Raw genomic sequence first — 11,862 nt, 5'->3', positions numbered from 1 at the left:
GGTGGTTAAACTGAAGGGGAGCTTCCAGAAGTTGTGAGCAGCAGTCAAGGAAACATTGGAAATGACATTTGTGAGAGAGGGTTTTGCTGCACTTTGGGTTATTCAGCGAAGCTGTGCAGCACCCAGGCTGCCAGCGGTGGTTGTGCTGCCTTCGCGCAGCCGCGTGTTGCTTAATGGGCCGGTGCCAGTGCTACAGAAATGGTATGTAATGTAATTTTAAACTGCCTCTGCTCCGCTGGATCACTTAATGGCCACCGCAGCTCCTGTTTGTGACAGCCATCGCTTGTTGAGTCTGCAAGAAGGAAGGCACCCAGGGTGGAAGATGCAGGGTGATTTTAGCACATCAGACACAAGCCATGTGAAAATGTTTTGGGGGGCGGGGGGAGCACATATTAGGTGTGGACAAGTGGCAGCTCCACCACCACTGCCAGACCTGGTTTGGGGCTGCAATAACAATAACTGCCGAAGGATGTGATGTTGCTGCTGAACCGCGTATGAAACGATGCACTTTTATTAACCCCTGGGAGGGCTGTGTTCTGGTGCTTCTGCCACCGTGGGTTTGTCCCCCACTTCCCGGTAGCCATGCCTGCCCCCGCTCTGAAAACGGGGCTCCCCTCCTCAGTCTCCGCGGGACAACCGGGCTCTACGCGGGGGCAGCGGGCGGGGGCGGCGGCTCCCCCCGGTCCGGTGCACCCGCGGAACCATGAGAGCGATCGCTGCGCCCCGGCGGCAAAATACGACTCTGGTGGGACTCGAACCCACAACCTTTGAATGACTCCCATCAAGCCACGCTAGAAGTCCAATGCGCTATCCATTGCGCCACAGAGCCTTCGTTCTGCGCGCCGCCCTCACCGCCTCTTCGCGCCGCGCCGCCGCGCGCCCCGCCCCGCCGATTCCCGGGACCGCACCCGCCGCCGCGGGGCCGGGCCGGTGCCGCCGGGCGGGACTACAACTCCCGGCGGGCCGCACTGCGCGCCCCGCCCCGTGCCGCAGCGGCGGGCGGGCCCCGCTCCCGGCCCTGCTCCCGGTGCAGGTGGCCGGGCCGCAGCGGACGCCCCGGAGCCCGGTAAGAGCGCGGCACCGTTCTCCCCCTCCGTGACTGCCCGGCATCGCTCTGCTTCGCCGCGGCGGCCACGCTGCCTCCCCGCGGACGGTCGGGCGGGGCCGCCGCGGCCCAGGGTCTGTTCATGAGGCGCCGCGGCCCTGCGGGCGGTACCGGGGTGCCTCAGCCCCCCAGTCTCATCATGAGGCACCGCGGGCGGTACGGGAGCCCCTCAGCCCCCCGGTCTCATCATGAGGCACCGCGGGTGGTACGGGAGCCCCTCAGCCCCCCGGTCTCATCATGAGGCACCGCGGGCCTCCTCCTCAGCGGGCTGCGGAGCTCCCCCCGCAGATACTGGCCTTCCCCGGGCTGTTCCCGGGCCTGGCCGGAGGAGGGTCCCGGCTGCAGCCCCGGTGTGAGGCTCTAAGGGGCCTCCTGGTCCTTCTGCTCCCTCACATGGGGCTGGTCCCCCGGTTTCGGCCTCCCCGCCCTTCCCCGCGGCAGGCAGGATCATCCCCATCGCCCTGCTCAGGGCCAAGGGGCTGACAGGTGACTCCCCAGCCGGGGGGAGACCTCCGGGGATCTCCCAGCCCCTGGAGCTTCACCGTTAGTTCCGGGGCTTCTCGGAGCCCGGTCACCTGCCCGTCACCCCCCAGGCTCTCCGGTCTCTGTGCCCGTGGGTGATGGATCCCTGCGGTTTGCCTTTGTGCCCGCTGGCTGTGGAGCCACAGGCAGGTCTTAATTTTCTCTGTGCTGATGCAGCCAGACAAGACCTGAATCCTTAACGGCAGGGCCGGAGGTCTCTGCCTTAACGCACCGGTTATCTCTCGATAATCTCGCACCGGTTATCTCTCGGTGGGAGGCACCGGGCACGCCGGCGTGAGGCAGAGATGTGAGCAGAGGATAACAGGAGCCTGTCCGGGCCTGTCTCACCTTTAAGTGGGAGATTAAGTACCTTGCTGCCCACACAGAGTGTGGTTTCCTCCACTGCTGGTTCTCCATGTCTGTCTGTTTGATGTGAGCGTGTAACGAAGGGTCCAGGTCTTGGCTGTAGTGGTGATCTAAGACTTTAACTGTGGAGAGAGGCTCCCAGGCAAAATGCAGTGGGTCCTGCCCTGCTAAAATGCCAAGGGACTGTGTTGTGGGACCTCAGGCCTGGGAGGTGTTTGATGGGGAGAGCTCAGAGGCTGCTGCCATGATTTCAAATCTCTGGGCAGGGGCTGCAGAAGGGAGATGTCCCCAGGCCCCCACCTGCGAGCAGCATCCAGCTCTCTGGTGCATCCCTGCCTGCTGCTCGGAGGTGAGACAGCCTTTGTGATATGCCAGAGCACAGTGACCATGTGGCCCCACCTCGGCTGCCATCCCGCTGGCATCTCATATCTGCAAGGAGAAAGCCACAAGCGTGGCTCTTGGCCATGCCGGCTGTGGCAGAGCGCAGCCAGGGCTGCCAGCTTCAGAGCAGTGAATCTGCCTTCAAGAGGGAAAGGGAAATGATGTGAATGTTTCCTTCCTCTTCGGCCTGCATCCATGCCAGGAAGGACCAATTTTATCTAGGAGCCCTCGAGCTGCAGGGGTCACATCGGTGTCACTTTCCTCTGCCTGATGCTGCCACCTGAAAAGAACCTTTGCTAGATTGTGGTCCCTTGTGAGTCTCAAAGCCACATCTAGGGTGTGTTTGGAATAGGGACAGAGGTGCTGGTTTGGGTGACGAGTGCCAGAGACTGAGTTGTAATCCACAGTGTGTGGGTTGGGGGGTCTGGGTGCTCCTGGCAGCAGTGACAGCCCTTGTTCTGCCCTCTACAGCCTGGCCAAGGCCACCTGGTCAGGGCCTCATCCCTGAGCTGCTCTGGCAGCGTCTGCAGCAGAGCCAGGCCAGGAACCTGCCTGCCAACATGAGGGTTTGCAAACACGAGCAGAGCTCAAAGGACTGAGTTTCCTGTCCCTGTTCCTGTCTGAGCTGTGTTGGGGACCGTGTGGAGCTGTGCTGTCCCACTCGCTGTGCTGGCTGTCCCAGAGCCAGGCATGCAGGAGAGCTGGTGCTGGGGGACAGGGAGACCTGGGAACAGAGTGATCCTTGAGGTCGGGAGGAATCTGAAGCTGGGCTTTGTTAGACTGGAGGTGAGGGGCTGAGCCAGCACTGCCTGGAGTTGCCCTGGTGCTTGCCAAACATCTGTACAAGGTCTGCTGCTGTGAGTCTGCTCCCACATCCATGAAATGACTTCATCCTGCATCTCACGCTGCTGGGATGTGGCTGTGCCTGTGGCTGGTGTGCAGGATGTGGCTCCCCAGGTGGGAATGGCCTTGCTCTCTGCTGGCACCAAGCACTGGCTTAATTTGAGGCCATCTTCAAGGTCTGGTAAAATTACACCGGTGGGAGCTCTGGGCTGCTGGGTCAAGTCCTCACTGCCAGGAGGAGCCGTGACTCAGGAACCTCATCCAGGAGACTGGGGGCTGTTAACGCATCTCCTGCCCATGGGTTCATTATCGCTAAGTCCAATGTGCTTGGGTTGACGGCCGTGGTTTCTCTCTCTCTGCGCAGGCCACAATGTTGCGTCTGGCTGCTTTTGCAGCGCTGCTGCTGTTCTTCAGGGTCAGTCTGGAGCTGTCCTGGGCCCAGGCCATCCCTGGTCTCTTCATCTTCTACCTGGGATCTGGTGGATGGGACTTCTTCCTCATAGCCATCAAGACAATACGAAGGGATGTCACGTAAGTGTTCTGACCATCCACCCTCTGCCAGCCTAGTGCTCTGCCCTGGGGTGCATGTGAGCGCAGCCCTAGCTCCTTGCACGGCCCTGGGTTTTTGCTGGCACCCGGCCTGGCTGGAAGGAGACCTCCCTCTGCTGCGCCTGGGCGGCTCCAAACTCCTGGGCAAAGTTTTCACAGGAGAGATAGATTTCAGCTGAGCTCTGAAGTTTAGTGCCTGTCCTTGTACTTCACCCTGTCCCTAAAGCTGCTGACATGGCACCAAGTGCCCGTGCAGGGCCAGTTCTGATCTGGTACCAGATTGTGCCAAATCCTGGCAAGGATTTGTGGGGAGGGAGTGGTGGCCCCTCTTGGAGAGCACCTGAGGCACAAAGATGCCCCTTTGGGAACATTCCTGTCAGCAGCCTTCCAAAACACATCTCTCCTCTACTTCCCTCAGTTCTTGGCTATGAGTATCTTTGCAGATATGCTCTATGTCCATGCTGGTCAGGGGAGCACCCAGAGCTGCTCCTGACCTAGAACAGGGCTTGGAGCAGTGCTGGGCTACTGCATCTCCGAGCAAGGTCCTCATGTTGTGCTGGCTTTGCTAGAGGAGTTGGTTTTGTAGGGATCACTGAGTGGCTTCCTTCTTGCTCCCCTTCCTTTGGCAGCACGGGGCTGGTCCTCTTGCGGGTGAAGTGGCAGGTGTGGAGACACGTGAGGGAGAAGAACACAATTGCCAAGATCTTCCAGAAGACTGCGAACAAGTATCCAGAGAAGACAGCGCTGATCTTCCAAGGCACAGATGAGAGCTGGACCTTCCGGCAGCTGGATGAGTACTCCAACCAGGTGGCCAATTTCTTCTACAGCCAAGGCTTCCACTCTGGTGACGTGGTGGCTCTTTTTATGGAGTCCCGCAATCAGTACGTGGGGCTGTGGCTCGGCTTGGCCAAGATTGGGGTGGAGACCGCCCTTGTGAACTCTCACCTGCGCATGGAGGCCTTGCTGCACTGCATCACCATCTCCAACTCCAAGGCTGTCATTTTTGGGGTGGAGATGATGGAAGGTGAGGGGCAGATAGATGCATCAAGGGTGCTTTGGACTGGAGTAGGGTGCATCTAGTTTATGGATTTAGTGTTCGTTTCCTGCCCACCACAGAGCAAGGACCTGGAAGAGAGTGGACAGTTGAATTATCCAGGAATTGAATTTGTTGGGTTTTTTTGTTTGTTGTGTTCTTGTTGGCCCTTTGGACACCAGGCAGGATCTGGAGTTCAGCGCTCTCTGCCTCCCAGGCAGGCCAGCGTGGGTGTGAGGGTCCTTCTTTGTGCCTCTCAGATCCAGCCCCTGCATGGAGCCCTGGGCTGGGCCTGCCCCGTTGCACAGGATGAGCTTCCCTTGCTCTCCATGGCTGTTACCCACATACCTGCAGCGCCTCGGCTCCCACTCCTTGTGTTTCAGTCACGCCTCTGAGGTTGATGGTGTCAACAAACCTCTTGGCACTAAAGAAGTTTTGGCTGGGGAGAGGCAGAGAGCAGGATCTTCTAGTCCCTGAGGAGGCCTGGGCTGTGGCCTCAGCATCTGTTAATCGTGGGAATGACATCCACCTGGGATGGTTTTCAGCCCTTTGGGGACTCTGCCAAGCACAGCGAGGGTCCTGCTACCTGGGGCAGTGTCTCCCTGAGATTCCCTGGGAGGGCGGGGGGTCTCTGTGCTGTAACTGCCCTGTGGTCTTTTTCCATCTCCCCTCTTTACTTTCTCAGCCATGCAGGAAGTGCAGCCCTCCCTGGATAAATCCGTCCATCTCTTCTGGTCCGGACAAGGAAGCCCCGAGTCTGCTCTTCCTGGTGCAAAACACCTGGACCCCCTCCTGCAGACGGCCCAGCGACACCAGCCAACCCCCCCTGATAAGGGCTTTCTTGGTACGTGGTCAACTCTTGGGGGCCAAACTTGCAGTGGTGTTTCTACAGATCAGCCGGTTACAACACTGGCAAGAACATCTGCTCAGGATGCCAATGGCAGATGTCTACAGCAGGGCCTGGGGTGTTAGGGACGGATATTACTCCAGTGTCTGAAGCCCAGCCGTGTGTGGAGCAGTATCTTGTCGTGCCCTCCATGTGTCCAACAGATCTGATCTGCCCAGGGTGAACCCAGCATAACAAAATGGCATGAGCAAAGTCTATAAAGTTGACTTTTCCCACCTCTCCCAGTTCAGCCAGCTCCTAGATAGGGTATGTGACCTTGTCTTCTCATTGCTCTCCAGATAAACTCTTCTACATCTACACGTCTGGCACGACAGGGCTGCCCAAGGCTGCCATTGTGGTGAACTGCCGGTAAGGCTGTGGGCAGGGGCTTGGGGGTGGACAAGGCTGAGCTCTGCCCTGTCCTAGCAAAGCCCCTCTGGCCCTGTTGCTGACATGTCCCTCCACCCTCCTGTCCCAGGTACTTCCGCATGGCCAGCTTAGTTTTTTACGGTTTTCGCATGAGGCCTGATGATGTGATGTACGACTGCCTCCCACTCTACCACGCTGCAGGTACTGTGTGCGGTAGGGAACCCTGTGTGCCACAACCGTCTCTTCCCCTCAGCCAAGCCCAGGGCTCAGGCCAGAGGCTGGTGCAGCAGCAGTCCCTGTGTCAGGAGTAGCTGGCTGCTGCTGGCAGTGTCTGACCGAGGCTTTTTGCTTTTTTCCTGGGAGCCAAGAATTGATCTGGCTGACCTTTGAAGTGGGGAGGGTGTGTGGGAGGGTGGTTATCCCAGCTCTTAGCCTGGCTTTGGAATTTGCTGCTCCCCATGGAAACTCAGGGAGAAGGGGAAGGGGTACCCACCTGGCTGGCTGAGACATACTGGGATGTCTAGGTGCAAAGTGCTGCCCCAAATCTCGCTGCCTTGGGTCTCCTCCCCGGTGCCTGTGGTCCTGGGGGTCTGGCTACGTGAACACCCATCTCCTGTGGGCCAGCGTGTGGCCTCCACCTTGCCCTGCCAGTCCTCTCCCCAAGTGGGCTGGGCTGGAGGTGTCTGGGGACTGAGGGCTTCCCTGGCTGCCTCTCCACAGGGAACATCGTGGGCATCGGGCAGTGCCTGCTGCAGGGCATGACGGTTGTCATCCGCAAGAAGTTCTCAGCCTCACACTTTTGGGAGGACTGTGTGAAATACAACTGCACGGTGAGGCCTTGGGGCAAGGGGCCAGCTGGGACTGGGCAGTGGAGCCTGGGGATCTGTGCTGTGCTGGGGAGCGAGGAGACCTAGACTCGTTCTGCCTGTCCATCCTAAACCACCTTTCAAGGTGGTGGGGCTGTGTCCTTCCCACCTGGGGTGGCAATTCCACGTGTACAAACCCTTCCTGTGCTCCAGCATTAGCCAGGAGGTCTCCGATATGTTTCACAGACTGGAACAGTGGGTTAACCAGGGTGGGACAGGCACTGGATGAGCTAGCAGGACTTCTGGGTTTTCCTGCAGCCTCCTTAGGGGACTTGGGGCGTGTTGTGCCATTCCTACCTGCCCTAAAGAAACCCCAAACACCCCAGAGCCTGGCAGAGGGGTCCTAGTGAGTCCTTCCTCTCTGTCCCTCTCAGATTGTGCAGTACATCGGGGAGATCTGCCGCTACCTGCTGAACCAGCCGTACCAGGAGGTGGAGCGAAAGCACCGGGTGCGCATGGCACTGGGCAATGGGCTGCGTGCCTCCATCTGGCGGGAGTTCATGGCCCGTTTTGGCATCGCCCAGGTGGCTGAGTTCTATGGGGCCACAGAATGCAACTGCAGCCTGGGAAACTTTGATAACAACGTAAGGCTCCACCACCCTCCCCGTGTCCCCAGAGGGTGCCACTGGCCTGGGCAAGGCTGGAAACACAGCCAGGCTGTTTGCTCCCGGTTCCTTGCTCCAAGAGGCTTGGCGTGGGTTGCCATCTGCCTAGAGGGGTTTTGGCTGTTGTCATGCAGTGCCAGCTCTCTGGTATCCTGGATGTGTGTGGGCAGTGGGCTCAGGGCGGGAGGGATGTCCCTGCTACCTGCAGCTCTGAGCTCTTTCTGTTCTAGGTGGGGTCGTGTGGCTTCAACAGCAGGATCCTGCCAAATGTATACCCCATCGGTTTGGTGAGGGTGGATGAAGACACCATGGAGCTGATCCGGGGGCCGGATGGTGTCTGTATCCGCTGCAAACCAGGTTAGAGCAGCCTCAGGGATAAGTCTCCTCAACATTTTGCAAGTCTTTCCCAATACTTCAAGATAATTTACCTAGGTTTGACTCTGCTCAGTTAAACCCCACCAAGCCCATTAGACACACTTTCTCCTTGGATGCAGGTGGTTGCTTCTCCCCTTCATCCCCTCTCTTCTCCCTGCAGGGGAGCCGGGGCAGCTGGTGGGCCGCATTGTCAAGAGCAACCCCTTGCAGCATTTTGATGGCTACCTGAATCAGTCAGCCACCAACAAGAAAATCGCCAGGGACGTGTTTAAAAAAGGGGATGCTGCCTATCTCACAGGTGAGGCAAGCAGGGCCCTTCCAACCACTCAGGGTAGAGGAGAAGGGTACTTGGGTGGGCATGGGGGCTGTCCCAGGCTAGTGGCACTGTCCTGAGATGCTCCACGGTTGCTCCTGGTCCCCCTGACACCTCATTTTTTGCCTGTTTCTCACTTTCCTGTAGGGGATGTCCTGGTGATGGACAAATATGGCTACATGTACTTCCGGGACCGTACTGGGGACACATTCCGCTGGAAGGGGGAGAACGTTTCCACCACAGAGGTGGAGGGGACCCTGAGCCGCATCCTCCACCTGATAGACGTGGTGGTTTATGGGGTGGAGATCCCGGGTAGGTGAGCGGGAAGAGGATGCTCAGGGGAGTTGGGCCATCAGGGGAGGCAGGTGGGCATCCGGTACTTGAACGTGAGCGTGTCCTGCATGTCCAGATAAACACATCCTTTTGCAAGAGGCTGGACGAAGGCTTCCCTTGGGCAAGCTGGGAAGAGGCCACTGGGGATCTACTTAGTGGGAACCAGGGGGTTCCCTCCCTTTCCCAAGTTCTGTTCTGAATCTGTCTCGTTTGGGAGGACCCTGTGTCCTTTCTGAACAGGCTGCAAGTGCCTCCTGTGGGAGGAGGTGACCGTGACCGCAGGGTGTCGCTGGTAGCCTTAGCCACAGGGTGGTGACACAGCTGGTGACATGGCCTGACATGCCACTGCTTTGGCACAGAGCAGGGTCTGTGCCAGAGGACTTGCTGGTGCTGGGCAGAGGGAGATGATAGTACAGGGATAGTGTGTCTGAGTGCTTTCCTTTCTCTGCCCGTTAGGGATTGAAGGGAAGGCAGGAATGGCAGCCATTGCTGACCCAGAGAACTCCTGTAACCTAGAAGTCTTTGCCAGTGAGCTGAAAAAGGCCCTGCCGCTCTACGCACGGCCCGTCTTCCTGCGGTTCCTGCATGAAGTCTCCAAGACAAGTAAGTAACTGCACGCACACTCAAAATGGACACAGAGCTGGGGGGCGAAACCTGGTTTGGAGACCAATCTGTGGTAGGGTTGAGATGGAACCCTTCTGCCCTAGAGAGCCCCTCTGCCCCATAGAGTCCCCTCTGAGTTCCTCTGGTGATTTGGAGGTGTGGGTGTGCATGGCTGGGTCTGGGGCAGCACAGGGACAGTGGGGATGGGAGCATGTGCAGCCGGTGATCCCTCGTTCCTTCTTCTCTCCCCACTCCAGGCACTTACAAGTTCCAGAAGGTGGAACTGCGGAAACAGGGCTTCAACCCTGCACAGGTGAAGGACAGGTTGTACTACCTGGACTCCAGGCAAGGCCACTACCTGCCACTGGACCAGGCAGCGTTCGATAGGATCCAGTCGGGACAGCAGAAGCTGTAACCGGTGGGGCTCAAGCAAGGCACATCCCCAGATCCTGCTGGGGAGAGGGGGGCAACGCAGGCGCTGGGGAAGAAAAGGTTCAAGGAGTGATATAAAGGCACACTAGAGATTTTATTTGATGAGTTTTACAGATAATGGTTTGGGGGGAACTCAGGGGGAACCGAGGGGAGGGGGATGGTTACATACCAAAGCATAAACTCATTATGGCTTTATTTTCTACTTGGTACAGTGGTGGTGGTCCCGTGCCATGGGAGGGGCAGGGCCCTGGCCAGTTGAGGAGGGGTGGGGTGGCCCTGCTATTCCACTTTGCTTTTCCTCTCTTTCCCTCCCCTTTCCTGCCTGCAGCAACCCTTCCTTGTGGAGGCCATAAAGGGACCAGTGCTGGACTCTTTGCCCACTCCTCACCCAAGCAGCCATCTCCTCCTTGGCACGGGAACCACACTGGCAGAGGGAAGCTAAGTGCCAGTCGCACCCCCTGCCCTGTGCGTGGCTCCACTGATGTGGTTCTGCTGTGAATCGGGGGAGCAGGGTGATGCCACGCCCAGGATGGGGACAGGGATGTGTTTCTGCCATGCCTTGCTCTCTCCTGGGGGTGACATTTCTATTTTTCACAGTCACACGCACATTATGTTATGTTATATTATATATATATATATATTATACACGCTGACCTTTTTTTTTCCAACCTTAATTTATTGTCTGTACGTTTGAATGTGTCCTGGGTTTGTGCAGTAGGTAGAGGGACAGCCCAGACCTGTCCTTTCTTGGAGAGTCCTTTTCTCTCACAGGGAGACAGGAGGCTCATCTGGGACTGATTCTTCACTTCCAACGTGGGTGCAGTCGTGTATGTCCTTGCGGCCTTGCTCCATGGTGAAGGGCATGAGTGAACCCCGCTATCTTGTGGACACTTCTCTGGGTCTCTTCCATATTTTGTGGATGCAGCTTTGTTTTGTGCACCTTCATCTTTGCAGAAAGCAGGTGGGAGAGTGGGAATGAAGGGCCTGGTTTGCCTTTGCTTGGACGTACTCAGCACCACGGAGCAGCTCTCGGGGCTTTCCTGCTGCGATGTCTGTGCCCTGAATGTGGGAGGCAACTTGCTTAGGGGAGAGAAAGTCCTCCACATACTCTGCATCCCTTCCCACAAAGCCCTCCCTGTCTCCACCACAGGAGATAGGCCCCGAACTGAAATGTTCATGTTAAACACCTGACTTGCGCTATGTGAATTCCTCACGTTGTGTCTGATGTGAAACAGCCTTAGCAGTGATGTCTGATTCCAGCCCTCAGAGACCATGCAGAAATGTCTGTTCCAGAGAGAACTCTGGATTGGGGTTTATTCTTTTATTTTTATGATTTATTTTTATGCTTTTAGCAGGGTTACTCTGTCTTTTGTGAGGGCAGAGTGTGTCTGTTCTTCTAGCTGTGCTTCCACACCAACGTACCTGCCTGCCCCAGTCTGTCCTGTCCTCACGATTAAATGCGAGTATGGGCTACGCTGGAGTTTCCTACCTCTTCCTTGCGCAGTCTCGCTGTCTGTGAGGGGAGGCGGGGAACTTCGCCTGTTTGGGAACTGGGAACTGCCACTCCAGAGCATGACCTACCTGTCTGGACTTGAGCTCGTCTTGGAGCAGAGGGAAGCAAGCTGCTTGCTGCTGGGTTTGATACCTGAGTGAAAACAACCTGTTGATGAGATTCTCCCCAGACCCCTCCACTGGCTCCCTGCTCCCCTTTTCTCCTGGTCCTGTTCTCAGCATTGCCATCTCAGTTGGTCCTAGCCCAGTTCCCCCAGTTTACCCTGGCACATCTGGCTTCTCTGCCCTTCTCCTCTTCACTCTTTCCTCTTCTTGCTGCTTCCCTCCATTTTTGGCCATGCTTAACCTCCCAGCTTATTTCTGCCCTTGCGGACACGATTTTTGTTGTACCCATTCCCCCTTCCTTTGCTTAGACCCTCTGCATCCCACCCTGGGGACAGCAGAAAGTGAATCCTTCATGGAATGTGGGTACCAGGGAGAAATGTCTTACATGAGCCTAGGTGAAGTGGGTTGTCTGGTGAGACGCACCATGGGGAAAATGCTGCAAATTTGCATCCATTATATACCAGATGCACCTTCGGGCATGCTTTGGAGATGCTCTCCAGCATCTTGAACTAAAATTAAAGCTTTTAGCTTATTCAGTCCCCTGGGCACAGTGACTCTGGGCACAGCCTGGCTCAGAGCTGCATCTGGCTTTCAAAGGAGGTGGCTTTGCCAGTGGTGGGGTCATATTTAGGGGCCTGAGGGTGTCCGCTGGCCTTGGAGGGGT

The 11,862-nt window shown here is 57.3% G+C and overlaps 1 protein-coding gene and 1 non-coding gene across 3 annotated transcripts; one reads left to right on the top strand and one right to left on the bottom strand.

The window, feature by feature from the left end:
- Positions 1–737: 737 nt before the first annotated feature.
- On the bottom strand, positions 738–829 carry TRNAR-UCU (transfer RNA arginine (anticodon UCU)). The gene is given in 2 exon segments: positions 738–773; positions 793–829. It is a non-coding gene; the product is annotated as a tRNA-Arg (tRNA).
- An 88-nt stretch (positions 830–917) lies between these two features.
- SLC27A4 (solute carrier family 27 member 4) lies at positions 918–11,054 on the top strand. Of its 2 annotated transcripts, none has more exons than XM_065853952.1 (13): positions 918–1,066; positions 3,582–3,748; positions 4,396–4,790; positions 5,485–5,643; positions 5,985–6,054; positions 6,164–6,255; positions 6,775–6,884; positions 7,295–7,504; positions 7,756–7,882; positions 8,061–8,198; positions 8,361–8,525; positions 9,003–9,149; positions 9,407–11,054. In XM_065853952.1, the coding sequence occupies exons 2-13, from the start codon at positions 3,588–3,590 to the stop codon at positions 9,562–9,564; spliced, it is 1,932 nt and encodes a 643-aa protein (XP_065710024.1). In that variant the 5' UTR covers positions 918–1,066; positions 3,582–3,587; the 3' UTR covers positions 9,565–11,054. The 2 variants fall into 2 exon arrangements, with proteins under 2 accessions (XP_065710024.1, XP_071673631.1); XM_071817530.1 differs by lacking the exon at positions 918–1,066 and adding an exon at positions 1,672–1,675.
- The last annotated feature ends 808 nt before the right edge of the window (positions 11,055–11,862 follow it).

This window comes from Patagioenas fasciata, chromosome 20, assembly GCF_037038585.1.
Source record: "Patagioenas fasciata isolate bPatFas1 chromosome 20, bPatFas1.hap1, whole genome shotgun sequence".
NCBI classification, from domain to species: Eukaryota; Metazoa; Chordata; class Aves; order Columbiformes; family Columbidae; genus Patagioenas; species Patagioenas fasciata.
Note: the sequence above shows the minus strand (reverse complement) of the source record. Positions and strands in the feature narration are given on the sequence as shown.